Source organism: Panicum virgatum, chromosome 9N, assembly GCF_016808335.1.
Source record: "Panicum virgatum strain AP13 chromosome 9N, P.virgatum_v5, whole genome shotgun sequence".
Taxonomy (NCBI): Eukaryota; Viridiplantae; Streptophyta; class Magnoliopsida; order Poales; family Poaceae; genus Panicum; species Panicum virgatum.
This window is the reverse complement of record NC_053153.1, coordinates 22,606,350-22,615,255: the sequence shown is the minus strand read 5'-3', so window position 1 is coordinate 22,615,255 and position 8,906 is coordinate 22,606,350. Positions and strand designations below refer to the sequence as shown.

Genomic DNA, 8,906 nt, shown 5'->3' with positions numbered 1-8,906 from the left:
CAGAATATCATTATATGAGCCATCCAACTAAACTGATATCACATTCAAGGCTGGAGCCACTACTGTTCCAGAACTCATATTTATCTTCTTTTTTCTTTTGGCTCATAGAATGCCATGCCAAATTGCCAATCACTGATCACAACCAAAAACCAGTCCAATCGTATACAGACCTGAGGCCTCTACTCCATGCCAATCTCACCAAAGAAGAAAACAAGAGCAAAACTGGATCACCACCGTCGTACTAGCTAAGGCATCATTTACAACGTCAGCTTCTGATGATCACCTACCAAAGCGCGACGAGGGCGTCTTGCCTGGCCTGTCGAGCAACCCCGCCATGACCACCTTCTTCTTGCACTCCTCCGCGGCGCGCGGCTCCACCGCCACGGCTTTCTCGGTGGCCACCCCCACCGGGTCGCCGAACCGCCGGCTACCGCCAGCGACACCGCTGCTCTTGGCCTTGGCCATGGCGCCGGCGGCGGCCCTCGCCCGGACGAAGCGCGCACCGTACAGGCAGGAGCACAGGAAGACCACCGCGGTGACGCGGCCGAAGAGCACGATCACGCCCAGCGTCGTCGCCGCCGTCCACAGCCCGCCCGGGCGCCCGGTGCTGTCGAACCGATGACGGAACGAGTGCCGCCTCGACGGGGCTCGCCAGGTGCGGCCGGCGGCGACGGCTGGCCCGTCTGGTGTTCTCGGGCTCGGCTGGCTCGTCTCCGTCAGGGAACGGGCGGGCGCCGTGCTCGTCCATCTGGTGCTCGCGGCCGCAGCTGTCGCCGACGCTTGCGGCTGCCTGATGCCGCTTGGCCCGTCGTCCGCCGCTGGCCGTGGCTTGCGGTTGCTTTGCTTCTTGTTCTTGGCGTCGCCGAAAGTGCTCACCTGCAGTGTGGCAATGAGCGCGGTTGAGCAATGGTGTCGACCGTAAGAGAATAATAGTGTTGAATAATAGTGATGATATGTGTACAGTATCGCCAGAGTGCGAGCTGAGCTAACCATACGTTGGTAGCGTGCAGGTTGGTGCCAACGGAGTAACGGTGTAATGGTGTCATGAGAAAGCATATCACACTATACTACGTAAACGCCATCTTGTCCCGGTCCTTAACCCCCTTAGTCCCGCTTTAGTTCCGATGGATCCGTGACGCTAAATTTTTTTGCACCTCTCGAGAATCAAACCTGTGATCTTTTACCTCGCACACAGCTTTCTTGTCACGCCACCTACACAGCACATTTGACTCTACATGAGATACCTTTCTTTTGAATTAATCTGTGGAGGACTTCATTTTATAAAGAGCCCTTTCGTCCCCTAGGCTTTGAAACCGGGACTAATGTCCATATTAGTCTCAGGTCCAATACTGGCTGAAACAAATGTAGAGTATCAAAAATTCTTTCTGTAGTAGTGTCAGATCTTTATATTTTCATCTCGTCTTGCACTCCTCCGGCCGCTTGCATTGTACTGTCCTTGTCATTTTGAAATGGCTTTAGGTGTGCAAGACAAGATGAAAATATAAATCACAAAGCCAAATCGCTATAGATAGTATTATCAATAAAAAGAAGTCCAAATTGCCCCTTCAAGTCTGTCCTAAACAATCTGGATAACAACTCCTGCCCGAAATTATTTCCCAACCATTTCAATTGGTCTAGTCTACCATTTTAGAAGATTTGTCTTTTTATTTATCCACACACAAATGAAGTTTTAAGTTCAAATTTTTATGAGGATGATAACAAACATCATAAAATATGTTAAAAAATAAATTATGATTGGTTTTCATCATTATTTTGATGCACGGGACATATAATGATAAATCAACTTTAGTGAAAGTGATCGGGTGCTCTAACCTAAGAGGGGGATGGGGTGAATTAGGTACTAATAAAAAACTAGACCTATGGCTCCAACTAGTTTGCACAAAACTTAAACTAATTCAAGCTATCTAGATGTGCAACTAGGTTGTTCTAAAGTGAAACCCCTATCCCAAAAGAGTTATGCACCCTATAGCCTTTCCTAACAAGAAACTATTCTATGAAAGTAAAGACACAAAGGTTGCAAGTATTAAATGCGGAAGCTTAAAGAGCGGGATAGGAGATAGCAAACTCTTAACGCGGGTGTTTATCCCGTGGTTCGGTTAGCCACAAAGGCACACCTACATCCACGTTGTTGTAGCACTCACTAAGAGTGTTGCTACTCGGCCACCAAGTCTTTTCCGTGAACACAATCACGGTCACCTTGGCCCCGGGTTCCACTAAGGAGCTTCTCCACAAAGGATGGAGGTCTCCACGTCCCCCGCACAAAGATGTCATCGCCGCTCCACACCAAGTCGGAGGGTCGATGACGTTGCCGGCGAGCTTCGCAGCTCCAAGGAGGCCGGCACACCAAGCTCTTGTTTTGGTTCGCTAATGAACCACAGCACAAAGGCTCGAAGCCTTGCAATCTCACTCACTAAGAGCTAATCCTTTACACAACACTCTCAAAGTGTGCTAAGGGCTAAGGATATAATCTTGATGCTATTGTATGGCTTGGAGATGTTCTTGGGTGTGTGTGTGTGGGATGTCCAGCAACTCCAGCAAGCTTCAAATGACCGGGGTGAGGCGTATATATAGGCCACCAAGTCTTGTAGCCGTTGCTTCAACGGTCAGCAGAAAATCTGCGTATCATCGGATGAACCGATGCCTCTGGCAGGGGTAGCGTCGGTTCATCCGGTCACTCTAAGACCCGAAGTAGCCGTTGAACTCCTGACAGCTGACACAGTGATCATCGGTTGAACCGATGCTTGACCGTCGGTTAAACCGGTCACTCACAGCACTCCGTTGACCTTCTTCTCTTCTGCTGACGTCATTACACCGATGGTATGCACCGATGCTTCACCGGTTCAACCGGTGCTGAAAAATCTTTTCCTGGGTGCTTGACATCGTTTCTGGAACATAGTATGCCCGATGCACCGATGCCCCCTTTTTGAACCATCGGTTCATCCGGTGCCTATAAACTGACTTGGCTTCGATTCCCTTCTACACCAACATACCATGGCGTCGGTTCTTCCGACAACCATCGGATGCACCGATGCTCATACCAGCGGAACCCCCGTAGGGGCGGCCCTTCGGGCCTTGCTACGCCTATCTTCTCTTTCTCTTTGTCATCATTTGAACCTAAAAGCCTGAGAATGATCATCTTAACAATCATATTAGTCCCATTGATTGCGTTGTCATTCGATCACCAAAATCACTCGAAATGGCATAAATGGTGCCATGTTCGTTTCATTTAGCAATACAAAATTATATAAAAAATAAAATTAAAAAATAATGTATTTTTAAAACATAAGTTATGATGTCTACTATCATTGGCAGTCTATTTGGTTGGGGAAGAATTAAGGTACACTGTGCAGAACTACAAAGTTTAGTTGACTTTTATAGTAAGACAGCTCCTGTTGTTTTACAACAGAATGTTTTGATTTTTTTTAAAACAAACATAATTCTTTGGTCTCGGTCCAGTAGTTTCGCAACGAATGATAAAATGATATACGTGATCAGAGTCTGCATTCAGAATCCAGGATATACTTACGAACCAGTAGCACTAGCACAGTGCCAGGAAGGTAAGCGTTCCTATCGTCACCAGCGCATGGGCCCAACTAAAGCAACAACAAGAAGCTGCTTGCTGTTGCTGCTAACGAAAAGCTCGAATCGAAAAGTCCGGCGTGGACGTAAGATTCTATGGCTCGTACCTTTGCTGATTTGCTCGACAAAGAATTGACAAGGTTAACAGCAAATCCTTACGGTTTAGTATTCAGACTTTGCTGGGGTCCGCCCATGGAATACAAAACTGCTCGATAATCGCGATTATCGGTGAAATTTATCGTTACCGATGCTAGCTGAAAACGTAAACCGATTGGAATTTCGGTGAATTGCAATGGAAAATTCAAAAATTTAAAAAAATTCATAAAAAATAGAGAACTTATTTTTATAAAAAACTAGACATTCTCTTGATTCCAGAGTGTTGTCACGTATTGAAAGCAACAATTGTTTGCTTAGGGAAAAAATATTTTTCGTGCGATTAAGGCCGATAATCGATATATATGCGGCAATTATCGATGATGCTGCAGCTGGGAGCGAGGGAGCTGTGATCGTGGCGTCGATAATCGAGGTAAATCGTTGATTATCGATTTGTATCGGATGATTTTCAGTTCAGGTCAGCTTCTTTTGTATTTCTACTCACCAATTTGGCCAAATATACTACATTGGTATACAATATTCCTTGGATGGTTGGTTATATCACATATCTAAAATCTAGGCTACAGTTTTATATATTAGTCCCGGAGAAAAATTTATTGTTGTACAATATGTTATGTTAAATAGGAAAACAAGGTGCATGCCTTTACTTTATATTGTATGCCTAAATGGTACAAATTAAGAGTGAGTATCATTTATTCGTAGCATAATTTTGACACAGACATGGTTCGATTTCCTCTTGCAGGTGAATGTCTGATAATCAGGACTTAGTTTGGGAACATGGAGAGAAGATTGGCATTGGCTTGAAGTGCAAAATTGTGCATATATGTGTAATTTATCTAATATAATATAATACATAACCTAAAAAATTAAATGCTATCAAACCTTTATATTTTTTCCACTGCCAAAACATATTTTCAGTAGGCGAAGCGATAAATCATTCGGTTTGCATCGATTATCGACGATAAATTGTCAATTTTTGTTTTTTTGAATTTGGGTTCCTTTACCAATCGATTTTAGCGATTTTCACCGATTTTCAACCGATTATCATTACCGGAGCTCACTGATAAATATTGTATAGCCGGTAATATAATCCTTGGGTCCGCCTAGCTACTAGGCACATGAGTGCAACTTGACTCGCGTCTACCGTACGACCGTACCCATTGGATAACCATGCGTCGTCGATGCATCTTCGCTTAGCTCGATTTCAACCTTACTTCTTCGGTCGTCCACCTTGCCTGTTGGCTATGCTTCGCAACAGAGTCTTGAATATTGAAACATGATGAAGATGAGGCGCTCCAGAAAACAGCCTGAAAGCCTCCAGAGTCGGATTCCAATCCGTGAGCCGGTGAGCGTACTAACTGCTCCATTCCAGTCGCAGTTGTAAACCCACGTGACGAGCCATAGTCGCGCGCCAAAAACCTCAAGACGTCACAACAGCGACGCGCGCCCGAGAAAGAGAGAAGAGGCCGGCCGGCGCGCGACGGCGTTGGTGGGTCAACCACGCAGCCTCCCGCGGTTGGCCCCGCGCGCGCTCATCGCCATGACGCCGACCCCGTTAAACCACGCCCACCTACTCACCGGTCACCGCTAATATAACTAACTACGGACACCTCGGTTACGCGCCAAGGATGATCCGGTCGACGTCAACGTTAACCACTAATCAAATCAAGCGCACCACGATCTGCTATGACCCGATCGATCGATCAAGGTGTCGTGGTCTCGCGACGACGACGACGACGGAGGAGCTGAGCTAGCAACCGATCGACTGCTCGAGATAAGATCATGGGCGTGCGTTGCGGCCATGGCGCGATCGGCCTCCGCGTACGTACGTACCTTGGCCGGCAGGAGGGCGCCGCCGCCTCCGGAGACGACGACGGACGCGAGCGCCTTCTTGGGCTGCTGCGACGCCGTGAGCAGCAGCAGCAGCCGCGCCCCCCTCCGCTCGTTCCACCCCTTGTTCCCGCTGCCGCCGCCGCCGCCTGCGCCCTTCTGCTTGCCGCCCTTCCGGGAGAACCACGGCCACGCGAGCCACGGCAGCCTGAGCCTCAACCTCAGCCTGCGCCGCCGCCGCCTCCTGCTCGCCGGCGCGCCCGCGGACCTGGCGCCCCAGAAGCAGAACGGCAGGCACGAGCACCGTGGCCTGTGGGAATCGTCGACGCCGCCGCCGCCCTCGGCTCTGGCGCGGCTCTCCTGGAGGACAGGCATGGTCGTCAAATAATATATCCCCGCCGCTAGCTAGCTAGCTAGAGCAGAGCGCCGTGACCGGCACCGGCCGGCGGCGCGGAGACATGCCTGGCTCCACGGCACAAGGAATAATCTTGGAAGCTTCCCCCTCTGCTCCGGTAATGACCCTGGCGGCGGCTTGATCAAGAGACAGCAGGCTATATGTGTGTGAGCTGCGTCGTCGACCTCATCGATGGGAGATTTGGAGGAGGACGATGACCAATGCAATTTTCTAATAACAAGGCGCACGCGGTGTTGCTTCGGGGATCATGATTGCAACTCATGGAATGGAACAGGCGCACGAAGAGCTATCAGCAGCCGCTCGCGAAAGCTAAGGCGCGGAGGAATTTTTAATTCTAAGTCGCGGTCGCCTATTGGGGGGGGGGGGGGGGGGGGGGGGTGAAGAGGAGGAGCGGGCGGAGACCGCTTTGTAGCAGACTGATGCCAGTGAGGAGGGACACATTAAATCTAGTCTGTTCAAGCTGCGAGCAAGCTTGCAGCGAAAATGTTTACAAATTTGTTTGAAACAGGCGGGTCGATCAGGAATGTTAGTTGTTCTTTATTATCTTGCGTGGAGCTCATGTCGCTTCGTAGTATAACACATTAGTACCAGCTGCAGAGTATGTATGGCCAGCAGCTTGTATTTCAACACAAACAGTTCTAAGGGAGGAACTTTGTTTTTCGGTTTTGGTTTTCAGTTGCTGAATGGATTTTGCTGAGACGGAAAGAACACTCGGATATGTTATGTGCCCGAATTTTTTCAGGTTTTTTCCAGTCCAGTCCACGTTTTCTCTTCTTCTGTTCTTGGCACAACGCAGTAAAATAGTACCGTCACTATGTAATCACTGAATCCCTCTGTGTATATAGAAAGTTAAACGAAAAATAAAAGGTAATAATACTCTCCTTTATAACCGCCCTGCTTTGCTTTGACGAAGCAGCAATTTCTCTAGCTACCGGAATTCTCTTTTTTAAGTTTATTTTCCAAGAGAAAATTATATAAACGCATCATTTTAAGGAGGTCTAGAAATTAGAAGATTGAATGCAAAACCATTCTAGAAGGTAGAAAATGGTTAATCAATTGTTAAAATGAAAGTCCGTGTAACCTACTAATTAACTATTGTGACGTTGAAGGTCAGGAAATTTTCGAGCAGACTTTGATCTCAAGGAAACCGGTATGGATGTATGTCCTCGCCTAGAACAACTCTACTTTGACTAGTCTAGTTGCCCATCTTCTCATCGTCTGCTGACCGGACGCTAGTTAACTTTCCACTACTCTTTGTAAAATTACCATTAACTAGTATGCATCCAGTAAACTGTGCAGTGGATTTGCTTGAGCTCTTGCGTAGCATCATTAAAAACTAAGAAAAACAGATGTTTTTCAAAAACCATTGGTGAGAAAGAAAACTGCCTGTTAATGCCAAAAGATAAAGTCCATTTACTACCCTGAGCCCCCCCCCCCCCCCCTCCTCCACCCCCCAAAAAAACAGAAGTTTGGCTCGATTTATTATTTCCCCAAACTATATAGTAAAATGGTTTTTTTCCGTAGCAAAATAATTTCTCCTGTTTGCATTACTTCCTACATTTTTTTATCTTATTGCTATGCTTCTAGTATATTAGATGAGATAAGGTTAATGGTTTGGTCAACTGCACAACTCTTTTGTTGTGGTTTCATTTTTTTTTAGAAACTAGTGTGGTTTCATTTCAAGAGAAACTTCAACTCCCTCATCAAGAAAACTTCTTCCCTTGGGGTCCAAGCAAATGCACACGCCAATGTTAATCCTATGGCCATCACCATTTCCTGGATGATCTCATGCTGCTCTTTTCTATCTGATTGAAATCAAGTGGCTATTCCTTAAGAGAGTGATCAGTGTGGTACCAATCTGTCCATGTTTTCGTAGATCGAGCATCATTGTGTTTACAGTTTGGCAGCTTGCTTGGTCTTAACAGGTCACCTGAAACAGCACGCCCATGAAATGGGCAGGTGCAGATTCCCTTTCCCTTTCCCTTCCCCTTTCCCCTTTGCTACAGTAGAGAGAGAACCGGCATTCGCTTGGTCCGCCGCCGTTCTCGCCGGCTCCCCGCCTCCGTAGGCCGCTCCGGCGGCGGAGGAGGTGGGAATCCGGCGATTCGACGCGCGGATCCACCTGTATAGCTAGGTTTAGGCTTTAGCTCCTTTATCCACGGCGTCTAGTTGGCGCTGGGGGGATATTTTGGTGCGCCGCTCCGTCTCCGTCGTGCTTGCCGGCGATGGTGAGCAGGACGTGGCTGTGCAGTGGCAAAATAAGGTGCTTCGGGGCCTTCTCCGACGTTGATGGCGGTGGATCCGCGTTGGCTTCGGCGAGGCAGCTGCGAAGCTGGCGTCTCTCCATGGCGGGTCCGGCGAGGCGGCCGGGGCTCGCCCTGCGAGATCTGCTCCGCCCTCTTCCTCCGCGGTGACGGTGCCGGCTTCAGCTCGGGCTCCGACGGTGGGGTCCTCCAGTGCTGTTCCACTGCCTGCTTGGAAGAGGTGCGGTTTTTGTTTCCTCGGGGTCACTAGCGTTCTTTGGTTCGCTTGCGGCTTCGGAGGCTTCTCTGGCTCGTCGGCGTCGTCCACGGTGCCCCTTTGCTCCCCCGTGAGCTTTCCTTTCCCGATCGGCATCTCTGTCGCCGGCTGCGGACTTTCTTCGTTCCTCTTTGCTGTTGCTGCTGGCTGCTTCTTCGTCTGCCTACGAGTTGGCCTCGGGGACTATGGTGCGGCGGAAGAAGGTGGAGGAGGGGTCAAAGTAGAGGTGCTGACGGCTGGGTTCTTTCATCGTTGATTGTTTTCTGCTTCCCAATGCGTGGAGTCCGCTCTCTGCTTTGGATTGGGGAAGAATGGTGGTTTGGTCTCCAGGAGCGTTGCTCGTTGGCCGGCGGAGGCTCAGCGGTGCCGACAGTGGAGGAAAAAGAGAAACAGTGTGTGCGGGGGGTCTCTATGTAATTTTTGTTAC

At 48.7% G+C, this 8,906-nt stretch overlaps 1 protein-coding gene across 1 annotated transcript; it reads right to left on the bottom strand.

Annotated features, from left to right (window-relative positions):
• Positions 1-38: 38 nt before the first annotated feature.
• LOC120687344 lies at positions 39-6,302 on the bottom strand. Its single transcript, XM_039969312.1, has 2 exons — positions 5,548-6,302; positions 39-876 (listed from the first exon to the last, which is right to left on the bottom strand). The coding sequence occupies exons 1-2, from the start codon at positions 5,917-5,919 to the stop codon at positions 280-282; spliced, it is 969 nt and encodes a 322-aa protein (XP_039825246.1). The 5' UTR covers positions 5,920-6,302; the 3' UTR covers positions 39-279.
• Between the last annotated feature and the right edge of the window lie 2,604 nt (positions 6,303-8,906).

What these genes read in the sequence shown, in the direction of transcription:
- LOC120687344 (XM_039969312.1), bottom strand. Translation starts at nt 5,919, where the DNA reads ATGCCTGTCCTCCAGGAGAGCCGCGCCAGAGCCGAGGGCGGCGGCGGC. An exon ending in GCGCCCTCCTGCCGGCCAAG is followed by an intron (nt 877 to 5,547) that starts GTACGTACGTAC and finishes GCCACACTGCAG; the next exon opens with GTGAGCACTTTCGGCGACGC.